This window comes from Lichenostomus cassidix, chromosome 1Aa (assembly GCF_008360975.1).
Source record: "Lichenostomus cassidix isolate B80296 chromosome 1Aa, HeHo_3.0, whole genome shotgun sequence".
Taxonomy (NCBI): Eukaryota; Metazoa; Chordata; class Aves; order Passeriformes; family Meliphagidae; genus Lichenostomus; species Lichenostomus cassidix.
Genome location: NC_139480.1, coordinates 516,459 through 532,480, shown reverse-complemented (window position 1 = coordinate 532,480; position 16,022 = coordinate 516,459). Strand labels below are relative to the sequence as shown.

The 16,022-nt window shown below is 60.8% G+C and overlaps 1 protein-coding gene across 3 annotated transcripts in view; it reads left to right on the top strand.

The window, feature by feature from the left end:
• SBF1 (SET binding factor 1) overlaps nucleotides 1–16,022 on the top strand; it is a 61,635-nt gene that overhangs the window by 22,932 nt on the left and 22,681 nt on the right. For all 3 annotated transcript variants that reach the window (XM_085080806.1, XM_085080796.1, XM_085080786.1), the window contains exons 2-11: nucleotides 3,632–3,717; nucleotides 7,297–7,434; nucleotides 7,891–8,025; nucleotides 9,130–9,240; nucleotides 12,499–12,604; nucleotides 13,072–13,204; nucleotides 13,734–13,842; nucleotides 14,135–14,248; nucleotides 14,907–14,984; nucleotides 15,554–15,667. In XM_085080806.1, coding sequence (XP_084936932.1) covers nucleotides 3,632–3,717; nucleotides 7,297–7,434; nucleotides 7,891–8,025; nucleotides 9,130–9,240; nucleotides 12,499–12,604; nucleotides 13,072–13,204; nucleotides 13,734–13,842; nucleotides 14,135–14,248; nucleotides 14,907–14,984; nucleotides 15,554–15,667 — 1,124 coding nt within the window. The remainder of the gene's footprint in view (nucleotides 1–3,631; nucleotides 3,718–7,296; nucleotides 7,435–7,890; nucleotides 8,026–9,129; nucleotides 9,241–12,498; nucleotides 12,605–13,071; nucleotides 13,205–13,733; nucleotides 13,843–14,134; nucleotides 14,249–14,906; nucleotides 14,985–15,553; nucleotides 15,668–16,022) is intronic.

The window sequence follows — 16,022 nt, the reverse complement described above, 5'->3', positions numbered from 1 at the left end:
TGGGTGACCTGTGCCAGCTCCAGCACTGAGCTGTGCTGTCCGAGTTTTGTGTTCCCCGGGATGATTTCATCCCGAATTTCCGAGGTTCAGGGCTGTGGGAGTTGTGTCCAAGCCTGAGGAGTCATTTCTTGTGCCTGGCCAGACCTGTGGTGCTGTGCTGGTGGTGAAACACCTTCAGTCATAGAGTGTGTTGGTGTGAGGGGTGGGACAGAGCTCTTCCAAACAAACTCCTGTGCCTAAACCCAGGGCAAAATCCCCTTCCCCTAGCTCTCAGTCACATCCAGCTCCTCAGGGAAGGACTGGAGGAGCTGCTGTGAGGCAGTTTCCCTGTCAGACCCCATGGCTTTCCACCTGGCTGTGGGTCTGGGATGGCCTGGGGTGGCCTGGGGCTGCTGTGCTCCAGCTGAACCCACCTGGGATTGCCAGGGAAGGTGGGCACTTCTGGGGATCTGGGAACAGTCCAGACCCGGGAAATGAGGCCTGGCTGGGTTGCCATGCAGTGCTGAGGCTGAGCTGCTCTTGTCCCATAGTTTAGGGGACACTGGCAGCGAGGAAAGGCATGAGGCCTGGCTGTGTCTCTGTGCAGTGCTGAGGTCGAGCTCCTCTTGTCCCATCATTTTGGGGACACTGAGAGCAAGGGAAGGCTCTGGGGACAGTCCAGACCCGGGAAATGAGGCCTGGCTGTGTCGCCATGCAGTGCTGAGGCCAAACTCCTCTTGTCCCATCGTTTTGGGGACACTGGGAGTGAGGAAAGGCTCTGGGAGCACTCCAGGCTTGGGAAGTGAGGCCTGGCTGGGTCACCATGCAGTGCTGAGGCCGAACTCCTCTTGTCCCATCGTTTTGGGGACTCTGGGCTGAGGGGAAGGCTGGTGTGTCGCTGACCCTGTCCGGAGAACCGGCCGTTCCCAGCCCTGTCCCGGCGTGCCAGCGCTCCCCGCCGGGGTCATCCGGTGCCGTGGCTCAGCCCAGTGTTTACCTCAGGGCTTATTTAGAATTTCCTGTATCACAACAACATCCCGTGACCTTCCCGACGCAGCCTGGGCTCCCCCAGGTGTCCCAGGAGCGCAGGAAGGAAGGAGAAGCGAGGCAGCTGTGCTGGTTGGGGGTCACAGGCACACGTGCTTTCCCAGGATCTCAGCTGGCACGGCAGCAGAGTGCACGGGGCAGGTCCAGCTCTGCCCGGCAGGAAGGGACAGGCTGATCCCACAGCTCGATAGGGAGCTGAATGGTGGGAAGTGGCAATGCTGGGATCAGGGTGCCCGAGGAGCAGCTGGGGGATGTCCAGCGTTCCCTTGGTGACAGTCCCTAAAATCAGGATGGACCTGCCTGCAGCTGGCTGAGGAGTGGCAGCTCATGGCTCTGGGAAAACCCCTGGAGTCAAGATTCCCATTGTTCTCAGCAACCCTGGGAATGATCTTTGTTTGTGGTGAGGATGATGAGCCTGAAACCCCCAGAGCTGGGCTGAGCCCAGAGGAGAGGGAATGCTGAGCCTGTGCTCAGGTGAGACCCAACAGCAGCAGCACCTGGAGCTGCTGGAGAGCCCAGAGAGACCCTGGAGCTGCTCTGGAGCCAGGCTGGGAGAGCTGGGAATGTTCCCCTGGAGAAGGGAAGGATGCAGGGAGAGCTCAGAGCTCCTGCCAGGGCCTGAAGGAGCTCCAGGAGAGCTGCAGAGGGACTGGGGACAAGGCATGGAGGGACAGGACACAGGGAATGGCTTCCCAGTGCCAGAGGGCAGGGATGGATGGGATCTTGGGAATTAGGAATTCCTGGCTGGGATGGAATTCCCAGAGCAGCTGTGGCTGCCCCTGGATCCCTGGCAGTGTCCAAGGCCAGGCTGGACATTGGGGCTTGGAGCAGCCTGGGACAGTGGGAGGTGTCCCTGCCATGGTGGCACTGGATGGCTCTGAGTTCCTTCCCACCCAAACCATTCCATGATTCTGAAATCTTGTATCCATTTTCCTTTGACTGAGGACATTCCCGTGAATCAGTGGCAGGGCTGGATGTGGAGAGCACAGCTTGGAGCTGTCAGAGCTCTAATCCTGCCGTGTGGATCTCAGGGGATTTTCCTGTCTGGAGCTCCAGCTGAGCCCTTGGCACTGGGAGCTGGCAGCCTCTGCCCTGGGCTGGGAGCACTGGGAGCACTGGGATGTGGTGTGGGAGCAGGGGTGTGCTGTCAGAGCACCCAGTCCCTGTTAACCCAACCCCTGTGGGTGTTCTGTGCCCAGTTTGGCTCCAGCCTTTCCATTTTGGGCCCAGGGCTATAAATGGCCCCTTTCCTTCTGCTGCTCCTGCTAAATCCAGCTGTGGCTGCGGGCGGTGAGCGAGGCCCTGGGGACACGGCTGGGCTCCCAAAATAGCCCTTTCCTGGAGCTCCTCCTGCTTCCCAGCCCCTTCCGTGGCCAGGACCTGACTCCCAAACCCAGCCGGGCCGGGAGAGCCCCTGGGTGAGCCCCTGGTGGTGCCTGAAACAGAGGCCAAGATAATTAGGTGTATAAAAAGCAGACAAATTTTCAATGCCTTCAAGGTACATATGTTCCACAAGCAAAGTCCCCCTCGAGGGAAAACATCCAAAATGGACTCAGGGTCATGAGCTCTTCACCTTTTATGAGTTTTGTCCTGTTAGCATATTGGTCCCTAATTCTCCAATCACACCTTCAGGTGATGATATTGATCACCCCAGGCTCCACTTCCCCCTTTCCACCATTGTTTCACATACTTTCAGGCCCTAGGGTTTTGAACATGTCCTTGAATCCCCATCCAGAGAGCTTTGTTTTGGTTAAATGAGTTGGGAACAGAGGTTTTCAGCATTCTGTAAGAGCACAGAACTACACCGAGTTACAGATACATGAAAAGATAAAAACCTGAAATTATTATGGTGTCACTGGGAGTGGGATAATCCCTCAGCAGCTCTGGAAGGGGCTGCAACATCCTCTCTCTCCATCATGGGGCTGGGCCAGAATGCTCGGGATTTGTGATTCCCAGCTCTGTCCCTGGAAGGATGTGGGCAGTGTGGGAGTTCTTCCCCAGCCTGGCAGGGTGACCACAGGAGCAGTTGGTTCCGCTGGCACCTCGGGGTCTGGCTGGGATCAGAGTGCCCACCCACCCTGCCCAGCCTTTGCCAGGCTCTCCAGGCCTGGGAAACAGCAGGATTTAGGGTCTGGGTTGGTGTGGGCTGGGATGAGGTGAGGGTTTGGAGTGTTCCCAGTGCTCCCAGTGATCCATAAATCCCCGGGGCAGCAGGAGCTGTAGGGAACCCAAAAGTGAATCCCAGGGCAGGATTGGGTGTTTGGGAAATCCCAGCAGGGAGATCAGGAGCAGGGAATGGCAGCTCGGGGCTGAAATCCATGCTGGCATCACCAGGAAGGAAGTTATGGCCAGAGTGAGACCAGAGCTGCTGCTCCCTGCCCTGCGCACCTGCAGATGAGGCTCTGGGAGCTGCTTTTTCCCGGATCCCTCGGAATTCCCGCTGTTCCCTGCTGGAGAAGGCAGTGCTGTGCCTGTGGAAGGAGCTGGGGTCTCTGCTGTGCTGCCCGTGTCCGTGCAGGGCTGGATCATCCCGGAGGTGCCTCCAGCGCGGCATTCCCGGCGGTTTGGGATCCCTGCTGCCCTCTAACGCCGTGTGTCTCCGCAGGGAGCGGGGATGGCCAGGGACAGATCCTGCAGCGCTTCCCGGAGAAGGACTGGGAGGACAACCCCTTCCCCCAGGGCATCGAGCTGGTGAGTGGGACCCTGGGGTGGCACTGGGACACATCCCAGTCTGACTGAGGGGCTGTGAGGGTTCCTGCCAGCCCTGGATGCAGCTCCAGCTCCAGAACACTCCAGAAGCAGTGGGGTCTGGCATGCTGGCTCCTCTCCTGGTCCCTGCTAGCCCTCCTCCTGCAGGATCAGCTGCTGGGAATGCTGGAATGCCTCCTGGAGGAGCCCTGGGTGCAGCCTTGGTGTCCACAGCCCTGTCAGGAGTATGGCCAAGCCTTTCCCAGTCCCCTGCCCAAGGCTGGATGCCCCCAGCCCTCTGGTACTGTCACCAGCTCTCTGAGTCCTTTGGGATCAGCTGGGTCATTCCCAGGACGTGGCAAACCCAGAGTGGTGTGGGGATCCTGCAGAGCAGCTCCAGCTCATCCAGGACAGTGGGATTGTTCCCCACATTGCTGAACTGGGGTGGAAACTCTTCCCAATCCCTGCCTGAGCCCCGAGGGAGCAGCTGGAGCTCCATTCCCAGTGAGAGGGGTGGGCTGGGACAGACCCCAAAGAGCCCTCTGGAAGCTGCTCCATTCCCCCTGGAGTTCATGGAATCACAGATTTACGTGGGCTGGAAAATCCCTCTGAGCCCACTGAGTGCCATCAGTGGTGCCAAGGCCACCACTGCCCTTGTCCCCATGTGCCACAACCACAGGACTTTGAAATCCCAACAGGGATGGTGACTCCAAACCTCCCTGGGCAGCTGTGCCAGGGATGGACAGCCCTTTAGATGGGATCTTGGGAAGGAATTCTGGCTGGGATGGAATTCCCAGAGCAGCTGTGGTGCCCCTGGATCCCTGGCAGTGTCCAAGGCCAGGCTGGACATTGGGGCTTGGAGCAGCTTGGGACAGTGGGAGGTGTCCCTGGTGTCACTGGGAGCAGCTGGCTCCTCTTCCCATTGTCCCTGGGATTGGCAGTGTCCAGCTCCTCTTCCCATCACACATTCCCTGAAATTCCAGCGCAGTTTGGGACCTTTCTGTGCTGTTTTATCACACGTTATTTTTATTTTTCTGCTCTGAGTTTCCTGATGTCTGCAGGCACTTGGGAACTGTCCCAAGCAGGAGCAAAGCTGCTTTTTTTTCCCAAGGGTCAAACTGTCCGGCCAAAAAATCCCTGGAATTCAAACAGTCGGAGCCCTGTGCTGTTGGGAGCCAGGGGTGGCTCCAGGGCTTCCCACAAGCTCTGGGGGTGTCCTGGGGGAGCAGCACGTGGGGCTGATCAGAAAACCCTCAGGAGCTCGGGTGGGATGTGACCCTGTGGTCAGGGCTGATCCTCCCTGGCAGCTTTTTGGGGAGAAAAGGGTTCCAGGGGTGTGCAGGGGGATGGAATTTGGAGCTTCTGGTGTCCAGCGGCAATTCCCGACGGAAATATCTCATTTTAACGGATCGAGTTCCTCTGGGGACAGGCACAGGATGTGGATAACTTGCTCTGGAAGCCTCTCCATCCCTGACCAGAGCGTTCCCAGGGGAGCAGCTGGAGAGCCTGGGGGCACTGCTGGAGCAGAGGGATCCCGGTGGGAATGGAGATTCCTGTGGATCCAGGGAGGCTCAGGGCCATTCCTGCTCTCCCTTTTGGGCTCAAGTCCTTCCATGCAATGATCCCACAGGTCTGCCGGACTCAGTGAAGGATTTTCCCTGTCCTGGGGCTGCTCTGGGCTGGTTTTGGCACCTGCTGGGTGTGTCCAGAGCTCCACCTGCTCCAGCTCTGCCAGCATTCCAGGGCATCCAGCAGCTTCCAGGGCCTAAAGGAGCTCCAGGAGAGCTGCAGAGGGACTGGGGACAAGGCATGGAGGGACAGGACACAGGGAATGGCTTCCCAGTGCCAGAGGGCAGGGATGGATGGGATCTTGGGAAGGAATTGCTGGCTGGGCTGGAATTCCCAGAGCAGCTGTGGTGCCCCTGGATCCCTGGCAGTGTCCAAGGCCAGGCTGGACATTGGGGCTTGGAGCAGCCTGGGACAGTGGGAGGTGTCCCTGCCATGGTGGCACTGGATGATCTTTAAGGTCCCTTCCCTCCCAAACCATTCCTTGATTCCCTGATTCCCTGATCTGTGACCTGGCAGCTCCTGTGCTCTGCACTCCTCACTCCTGCCATGCCCAGGAGATCCCAGTGTGGAGCTGGGAGCAGTGAGGGACAATTCCCACCAGTGACACCGAGTGCTCATCCCGATATTCTGCTGAGCCAAAGCTTCCCCTGTGCTCCCTGGGGATCCAGGCAGGAGGCACCGGGATGGAGAGCCCTTGGATGCTGCTTTTCAGGGACACAGGGAAGCAATTCCTGATGCTTTTCCCTCCCTTCCCTCCTGCTGCCATCCCGAGGATTCCAACAAAGCCGAGCTCCTGTCCGGTGGGATCCTCCTGGGGAGGAGAGGAGGATCCATGGGGAGTGTGAACAGCTGGAAGCTCAGGTGGAATCCAAGGAAAGCACCGTGGGTTCCCGAGGGAGCTGGAGCAGGATTGCTGTGCCTGTCAGGCCCTGGTGGCACCTCGTTCTCATCCCGGGGTTTGCTGAATTCCCCACGGATCCTCCTCTCCTCCCCACATGTCCTCAGTGTGCCTCAAGCTGTCCTGCACACAGGGAATTTTCCACAGCTCCTCTCCAGTAAACGCAGTGCTGAGGAAATACAGAAAACAAAGAAAAACCCCTGATTCCTGGGAAGCTGGGGGAGTCCTGCCGGCTGGAATTACCCCAGCCCTGGCAGTGGCTCTGGGAAGTGCCAGCAGCTGAGCAGTGACAATGGCACAGCCAGGCTGGTGTTGGCTCCAGGGGAGTGGTGCCACCTCCTGGAGTCACTCCGTGTCCCACGTGTCCCCTGTCCTTCCTGGACTCCGTGTGGGGCTGGCATGGGATGTCTGGCCCATGGTGGGCTGGGGGCTGTGCAGAGTTTGGGGCTCTTGGTGCCCTGGGGGACTCTGCAGAGTTTGGGGTCTCAGTGCTGTGGAGCACTGTGGGGTTCTGAGAATTTGGGGTCTTGATGCCCTGGTGGCTGTGCAAACCCCATTGATCCAGGGGGTCTTGGTGCTGTGGGGCTCTGTGGGGCTGTGCAGAGTTTGGGGTCTCAAACTCTGTGGGGGGCTGTGCAAACCCCATTTGTCCAGGGGGTCTTGGTGCTGTGGGGGGCTGCAGGGCTGTGCAGAGTTTGGGGTCTCCAACTCTGTGGGGTGCTGTGCAAACCCCATTGATCCAGGGGGTCTTGGTGCTGTGGGGCTCTGTGGGGCTGTGCAGAGTTTGGGGTCTCAGTGACTTGGGGTGCTGTGCAAACCCCATTGATCTAGGGGGTCTCGGTGCCAGGCGCCACAGCCCAGCCCCGCCCAGGTCAGGGTCTCCTCCCTGTCTAGGCTGTCCCATCCCTGTTCCCCCCAGGATGAGATTTGGGAATTCCCAGCGCTGGTCCAGCAGTGTTGGGGGTTCCAGGAGCACAGGGGGCTCTCCCCACTCCCAGCCCATGGAGCTGCCATTCCCCACGTGCTCCGTGGGTGGTGTGGGGCAGAGGGTCGGGTTGGCTGTGGGGTGAGGAGCTGGCAGACACAGCCCCCAACCCACTGCCCTGTCCCCACAGTTCTGCCAGCCCAGCGGGTGGCAGCTCTTCCCAGAGAGGAACCCGCCGACCTTCTTCGTGGCTGTGCTGACTGACATCAACTCGGAGAGACACTACTGCGCCTGCTTCACCTTCTGGGAGGCTGTGGAGAGCCCGCAGGTGTGGGGACAGGGGACAGGGACAGGGGGACAGGGACATGGGGACATGGGGACAGGGGACAGGGACATGGGGGCATGGGGACCGGGGGATATGGGGATATGGGGACAGGGGAACATGGGGATATGGGGACAGGGGAACATGGGGACACGGGGATGGGAGACAGGGGGATATGGGGACACGGGGACAGGGGAACATGGGGACATGGGGACACAGGGTGTCAGCGCTGGCAGGCAAGGATCCAGCTGTACTCAGGTGTGGCCAGTGGCTCCTGCCTTCCCTGTGCCACAGGAATCCATGGCTAGGTCAGCAGGGAGCTCAGCACTGCTGACAGGGAACCATCCGGCTGCTTTGGCTCTTCCTTCCCTGTGCCAGAGGAATCCAGAGCTCAGCACTGGGAGCTCGGGAGAGGGCAGAGCAGCCTTGAAGCCAAGCCTGGGCTGGTTTGTGTCTCCACAGCCCCAGAGCCACGCCAGGAACGGTGAGGGCGAGGAGGAGGAGGAGGAGCCCTCGTCCCCCGTGCAGCCAGCGCAGCTCTTTGCTCCCAAGAGCCTGGTGCTGGTGTCACGGCTGGACCACGCCGAGGTGTTCCGGGTGAGCCGGGGTGGGGACAGGAGAGGGATCCTGCTCTGGGGACAGGGAGCTGTGCTGGGAAAGGTGCCTGGCTGTGGGAGTGGGCATGAGCTGGCACAGCCCCTGTGGGAGCCTGACCCGTCCTGCCCTGGGCACCCCGGAGCTCCGGCTGGCAGCTGCTGCTGATCCCCAGCGGCCGTGGGACATGGAGCAGCTGCTGGCCCTGCTGGTGGAGAACCGTGAGGAACAGCCTGTTCCTGGGAGCATTGTCTGTGCCAGCTGGGCTGGCTCTGAAGGTGCTGCTTTGTGTGCTGGGAAGGGCTTGGGAGGGCTGGGAGCACAGAGCTGGATGGATTGTATCCATCAGGATGGGCTGGGAGTGTCCAACTGGAGAGGAGAAGGATGCAGGGAGAGCTCAGAGCTCCTGCCAGGGCCTGAAGGAGCTCCAGGAGAGCTGCAGAGGGACTGGGGACAAGGCATGGAGGGACAGGACACAGGGAATGGCTTCCCAGTGCCAGAGGGCAGGGATGGATGGGATCTTGGGAAGGAATTCCTGGCTGGGATGGAATTCCCAGAGTAGCTGTGGCTGCCCCTGGATCCCTGGCAGTGTCCAAGGCCAGGCTGGACATCGGGGCTTGGAGCAGCCTGGGACAGTGGGAGGTGTCCCTGGCCTTCTGTGGAGCAGGAATTCTCTACAATACAGGACCTGTTTGTTTTCCTAAGCCTGGGAGAGAGAGTGAGGTCCTGCCAGGCAAAGCTGGGGTGACTCCTGGGGACAGGGAGTCACCTCACTTGTTCCCAAAGCCAGACGTGTCCTGCCAGCTGCTCCCCTGGTTCTGCATGGTGTGGCTGCTCCTGGTCACTCTGCTCATGGAGCTTTGGGAAGCTCCTGTGGAGCTCTGGCCTTGGGGACACAGCCCCTGCTCCGGTGGGGACAGTGCAGGGATGGGGACAGTGCAGGGATGGGGACATGCAGCTGGCTGGGATATCCCATCCTGTGGCTGAGGAATACCCGGAGCTGGCATTGCCAGGGTGTGTTTGTGGCCAAGGCTGTGTTTGGGGACAAGGCCCAGGAGTGTCCCCAGCTGCCAGCCCTGCTGATCCGTGCTCTGCTCCCCTCTGCAGAACAGCCTGGGGCTCATCTACACCATCTACGTGGACGGGCTGAGCGTGTCCTTGGAGAATGTCATCGGCAACCTGCTGACCTGCACCATCCCCATCACTGGTGGGGCACAGGTGGGTGTCCTGCTGGCCTTGTCCTCGCTCTGTCCCCTCACAGCCCAGCTCAGTCCTGCTCCCTGTGCTGCCAGAGCTGAGTGTGACCCGTGGGAAGGGCCTGGCTCCTTGCCCTGCTGCCTTCCCAAGTGCTTCCGAGCACAAATCCCACTCAGATCCTCAATTAGCCAAGGAGCTCCTGCTGCAGCTTCCATGTGCTGCCTCCTGCTCCCCTGGGAGGTCACGGAGGTGCTGCTGATCCAGGCAGACATTCCCTGCTCCCTGGGCACTCCTGGGGTTTGGCTCTGTGCTCAGCCCTGTGGGATCACCCTGTGGAGAGCTGCTGCAGAGCCAAGTGGTCACGGGCCATCTGTGAGAGCAGGGCTGGGACAGCTGCAGGGACACGGGCCAGCAGGGCCAGGACAGCAGCCTGGAGCTCCCCTCGGGGCACTGGCCTGGTGCTGTGTCCATGGCTATGCCTGTGCCACATCCTGTGCCCATCCTGTGCCAAGTCCTGTGTCAGGTCTTGTGTGTCCATGTCCATGCTGAGTCTGTGCCAGGTCCTGTGTCTGTGTCCCTGCTGGCTCCTGTGCCTGTGCCTGTGTCCCTGCCAGGTCCTGTACCCATGTCCTGTGTCCCTGCTGGGCCCTGTGCCCATGTCCATGCCAGGTCCTGTGTCTGTGTCCCTGCCATGTCCTGTGCCCATGTCCATGTCCCTGCTGGGTCCTGTGCCTGTGCCCGAGGGTCTGAGGAGCAGCAGCTCCTCCTGGAGCTGAGGCCACCAACCCTGCTGCTGTCCCCTCAGAGCCATGTGTCCCTGCAGCCTGCCCTGCTCGGGGCCAGCTGGGCTCAGCACAGGGAGCTGGGAGGCTCCTGGGAGATGGCAGAGAGGGAAAGCCCAGCTGGACCCTGTGGCAGGAGGTTGGGAACAGCAGCGTTGTGCCCTGGGGCTGTCCTGCCCTGCAGGCCCCTGGGATGTCACTGTGGATGTGTGCTTGTGTCCCAGTGTGCCTCCCCTCAGCTGAGCTCTATGTCCCCAGCACAGTGCCAGGGATGATCCCACAGTGCCAGAAATGATCCTACAGCCAGGCTGAGCCATGGGGGGGCCTTGGCCAGGCTGGGACAGCACCAGGGGACACTGGGACAGCAACATGGGACACTGGGACAGCACCATGGGGACATGGGGATAACACCACAGAACCCTGGTGTCTCCAGCCAGGGCTTTCCTCCCCACTGTCCCCGTGACCCCGAGGGTGGCTGTCCCTGATCCCATATCAGAGCAGGATTTGGGGAAGTTCCCCTGGAGCTGCCGCAGCTTTGGGACTCCTCTGGCACCCAGAGTGTTTCAGATCCCAGGATTATGGGAGAGGATGGAGCCAGCCTGTCGAGTGCCCTGGGAGCAGAGCTGGGCACTGCCCATCCCTGGCACCCCTTGGCAATCCCTTCCCGTGGGATCTGCCCCAGTCCGGCTCCTCCCGGCAGGACCAGCAGCAGGGCAGCTTCTGTGCCACCATGGCTCGCTGAGCTTGGCACAGATCTGTCCCCCCAGCTGGGCAGGGTGGCTCTGTGCCGTGGGAACAGGGACTGTGTGACAGGGGGGACACTTTGGTGGTGGCACTTCCCTTGCCGTGCTTTTCCTGCTCTCCTGCTGTGTCCATTGCTCCTTCCCTGTGCCATAGCCGTGCTGTCAGTGTGTCCATGTCTGTGTCTGTGGGCACCTCTCCTGTCCCTCTGTTCCTGCTGGTGTCAGTGTCAGTGTCTGTGGGCTCCTGTCCCTTTGTCCCTGCTGGTGTCAGCGTCTGTATCTGTGGGCTTCTCTCCTGTCCCTCTGTCCCTGCTGGTGTCAGTGTCTGTGTCTGTGGGCTCCTGTCCCGCTGTCCCTGCCAGTGTCCATGTCCCCATTGTCCTGGTGTCCATGTCAATGGGCTCCTCTCCTGTCCCTTTGCCCCTACTGGTCTCAGTGTCTGTGTTTTTGGGCTCCTCTCCTGTCCCGCTGTCCCTGCTGGTGTCAGTGTCAGTGTCTGTGGGCTCCTGTCCCTCTGTCCCTGCCGTGTCCCCACTGTCCCCTGTCCGTGTGCCCTAACTGACTGTGCTCTCTGTCTGTCCCACCTCAGCCTGACGTGGAGGACGAAGCCGTGGTACGAACTCCTTTTCTTTCCCACCTTCTTTTTCACCTTTTCTCTCTCCCCTCTCTGGGTCTGTCCCCTCGTTAGCAGCCTCTCTGTTAATTGCTGACCCAGCCCCGGGTCTGGTGGTCTGGGGGCACCCTGGGGCGAGCGTGTCCCTGGTGTGTCCCACTGTCCCTGGGCTCTGGGAAGGGCAGAATTCCAGGCACACCTCTCCGGGTGTCCTGCTGGGGTTGGGACAGCCCAGCTCTAGGGTGTGCAGTGGATTTTGGGGCTCTTCCTGGTGGGAGCTGGGAGCTCTTGCTGGGAGGTGGCAGCACTGGGAAAGCTGCTATTGCAGGAGTGTTTTCCCTGGAGAGGTGTGGAAGGAGGAGGAGAGGAGTCTGGAGATGTGTGATGTCCCTGTGGTACTGGGATTGAGCTCAGGGCTGGGAATAAGGAGTGGGATCAGGAATAAGCACCCAGTCTGTGCCCAGGGTGTGCATCCCTTCCCCCAGAGCCACCAGGGCCTCCTCTGTCCCCGGAGAGGCTGCAGAGCTGGGGCTGCTCCTGCAGGGCTGGGTGGGACAGACAGGGGAGCTGCTCCCCTGAGAACGAGGGCTGGGGAGCTCCACAGCCTGGGGAGCCCTCATGTCCTGAAGAGCCCTCTGGTCCTGGGGAGCCCTTGAGTCCTGGCAAGCCCTCAAGTCCTGGGGAGCCCTCATGTCATGGAGAGCCCTCATGTCCTGGAGAGCCCTTGAGTCCTGGCAAGCCCTCGAGTCCTGGGGAGCCCTCTGGTCCTGGGGAGCCCTCCAGTCTTGGGGGTCCCTCATGTCCTGGAGAGCCATCGTGTCCCACATTTCCATGTGTATCGTGGGGCTGTTGGGACATTGCTGGTGCTGGCTGGGAATGCTGCAGGAGGTTCCCTCCTTCCCCTCAGCCCAGGGACTCAATCGAGCACCCAGTGGGTGCTGTGGCAGCATCTTTCCCTTTCCCTCTCTTCCTTTTTCCCTTTGCCTCTTTCCCTTTTCCTTCTCTTCCCTCTTTCCCATTTTCCCTTTCCCTCTTCCCGTAGCAGACAAGCCAGGGGTTGTGCTGGGGGGTCTGGCTGTCCCTGCCCTGTCACAGTCCCTCTCGGGGTGGCCCTGGTGACCAGGTGTGTGTTCCCTTGCAGAGGACGATCTCGCTGGGCGCAGGGGACAGGCAGGTGATCCAAACGCCCATCAACGACTCGCTGCCCGTCAGCAGCTGCAGCGTGGCTCTGCTCTTCCGCCAGCTCGGTGAGACTTGTCACCTCTGTGCCACCACTGTGCCACCAGCAGGTCACCTCCCACCTGGGGCTCAGAGCTCTGTCCCAGCTGAGCTTCTGTGGCCATGCTGTGCTGTCCCTTTTCCAGGAGGGTGGGATTTGGGTTGGGGTCTGGAGGAGCAGCCCAGGGCTGCCACTGGCCTTGTGACCTCCAGAAAAGGTCACCCTGTGCCCCCCAGGAAAGGCCACTCTGTGACCCCCAGGAAAGGCCACTCTGTGACCCCAGGAAAGGTCACCCTGTGCCCCCCAGGTCACCCTGTGCCTCCCAGGGGGGGATGGAGCATCTCTGGGAAGGGGGAACACCTGGGAATAACCAGGGCCAGGAGTGGCTCTTTGGGGGATGCTGGGGATGCAGCACAGGGATGGGGAGTGGGTTTGGGGTCTCTGAGGGGTGTCAGAGGCACCCCCTGATCTCTGCCCCCCTGCTGCCCCTCGCAGGCATCACCAACGTGCTGTTCCTGTTCTGCGCGGCGCTGACCGAGCACAAGATCCTCTTCCTCTCCAGCAGCTACCAGAGGCTGACAGACGCCTGCCGAGCCCTCCTGGCTCTCATGTTCCCCCTCAAGTACAGGTGAGGCACCCCGAGCCTCCAGCTGTGCCAGCTGTGCCCATCACACCCTCACTGCCCCCCAGGGTCTGGGGAATAGCTGGGAATCTCCCAGCCCTGCCTCCCTCTGGGCTGGGACAGATGAGCTCCTGCCAGCTCCTGTCCCAGGCTGGGAGAGGCTGCTGCTGTCCCAGGAGAACCTTCCTTTCCACGGAATTATGGAATCACTGAGGCTGCTCTGGGCAGTTTTTGGGTCTGTGTTTAAGGCTGGTTTTGGGGCAGTTTTTGGGGTAGATTTGGGGCTGTTTGGGGCTGTGTTTAAGGCTGTTTCTGGGGCAGATTTGGGGCTGTTTGGGTCTGTATTTAAGGCTGTTCTGGGCAGTTTTTGGGGCTGTTTGGGGTTGTGTTTAAGGCTGTTTCTGGGACTGTGTTTAAGGCTGTTTTGGGCAGATTTTGGGGCCGGTTTTGGGTCTGTATTTAAGACTGTTTTTGAGGCAGATTTAGGTGTGTTTGGGGCTGTGTTTAAGGCTGTTCTGGGCTGTTCCTGTTGCAGTTTCACCTACGTGCCCATCCTGCCCGCCCAGCTCCTGGAGGTGCTGAGCACTCCCACCCCCTTCATCATCGGTGTTCACTCCATCTTCCAGTCTGAGACCCAGGAGCTGGTGAGGAGCCACACCCCTGTCCCTGTCCCTGTGCCTGTGCCGGGGGCCAGGGAGGGGCAGGGTGGGTGACACAGGCTGGGATGGTGGCTGGGCTCATCCTGAGGGTGCTCAGTGTCCCCTGTCCCCCCAGTGAGGGATCCCAGGGTGTCCTTGGATTTGGGAACAGGATGGGAGCCCCAGGAAGCTGGAGAGGAGCCAGAGCCTGCTCTCCTGAGCCAGCTCATCCTGTGGGATGTGGGATGGTGTGGCATTGGGAGGCAGGGCTCTGTCCCACTCAGTGCCACCCTTGCAGCTGGACGTGGTGATCGCAGACCTGGACGGTGGCACTGTGAATGTCCCCGAGTGTGTGCACATCTCGCTGCTCCCGGAGCCCCTGCTGCAGCAGACACGGGAGGCTCTGTCCATGGTGAGTGCCACCGCCTTGCTGTGTCCTGGCAATGTCACACATGGCCAGGGAGCTGGCACTGCAACCAGGGCTCCTCTGCGGGCAGGATTTGTATCTTGGGGTCCTGTCTGTATCTTGGGATCCTGTCCATATTTTGGGATCCTGTTCATCCCTCAGGATCCTGTCCCAGGGATCATTCCTGATCAATGGCCCCTGGCCAATGCCTTGGGAATCACACCCATGTCGGTGGGAGCAGCAGGGATTACCCTGAGCAGGGATTGCTCTGAGCAGGGATCTGTCCATCCCTGGGGTGCTGCTGCCCTGCTGCACAGCCCATTCCCAATCCAAGGCCCTCTGATGTCCAGCAGTGCCAGGATTTCTGGGAATGGGGCTCTGGCTCCCAGCCCAGGGCAGGAAGCAGCTGAGCATGGCTGCATTTTGTTCCCAAGGCTCTGCCAGAGCAGCTCCTGCTCCTGCTTGGGCACTGGGGGTGAAGGTCTCTCCCCCTTCCCTGGATATCCCAGTGCCAGCCGTGCTTCCCATGGAGGGGTCAGGGCATTCCTGATCCCCCGTGTTTGTCTCCAGACCTTTCCCAGGGGGGCTGTGGGCTCTCTGGGGAAATCTCCTTGGCTTTTCCAGCCGGGAAGGTGGGGCTGAGCTGAGTGTCCTCCCTGGGCAGGTCCTGGACCCGGAGCTGGAGGTGGCTGACCTCGCCTTCCCCCCTTCCACCATTTCCGCCTCTTCTCTCAAGATGCAGGTGAGTGGTGGGAGGGACAGAGACCCTCAGGGAGGGACAGAGACCCTCGGGGAGGGACAGAGACCCTTGGGGAGGGGACATTGCCGTGGAAACCCTGGCTCTGGGACAGGGTGGAACAGGAGCGACAGGGATTCTCCAAACCATGGACACCCTGCTCTGGGACAGGGCAGAGCAGGAGGGACAGAGACCCTTGGGGAGGGACTGTTCCCATGGACACCCCAGCTGTGGGACAGGGTGCAGCAGGAGGAACAGGGATTCTCCCAAAAGGGCTGTTCCCATGGACACCCTGCTCTCGGGCACCATTCCAGCCCCATGTCCATCCAAGGCCACTGGCTGTGTCCTGCAGTGCCATGGGCTCTGGATTGCCAGCCAGGCTGGAGCAGACAGGGAATGTTTGGCCTTCCAGCATTCCTGGAGCTGCAGATCTCCCTCCTCCCTGCACAGCACCCAGGGAGCAGAGCAGTGAATCCAGGCTGCCAGGTCCCCTTTTCCCGGGAATCCCAGCCCCATTCCCTGCCCTGCCCCGGGAGGGTTGTGCCCCACAAGCCCAGGCTGTTTCCTCGTTGCAGGACAAGGAGATCCGGGCTGTGTTCCTGCGCCTGTTTGCTCAGCTGCTGCAGGGCTACCGCTGGTGCCTGCACATCATCCGCATCCACCCCGAGCCTGTCATCCGCTTCCACAAGGTGAGGGGCTGAGCCTGCCTGGGACAGCTGAGGGCAGGAAACAGCCCTGAGTTTCCAGGCAGTGACCTCCCGATGTCCCTGCCAGGGCCACCTGCATCCCGTGTTTGTCCTTGAGTGTCCCGAGGTGTCCTGGATCAGGCGGTGCTGCCCTGCCCTGCCCTGCCCTGTCCTGCCCTGGAGGGACAGGCTGCTCCTGCAGGGCTGCAGGCTCGGGGAGGAGGGAGAGCAGCCTGGAGCTGGGGATGTTGGGAGATGTTGGCACTGCTGGGGGACCACCTGGGATCCTCTGGCCCTGAGCCTCATGTCACTGTGTTCCTGTGTCCCTATGTCCCTGTGCCCTGCCTCTGCACGCTGA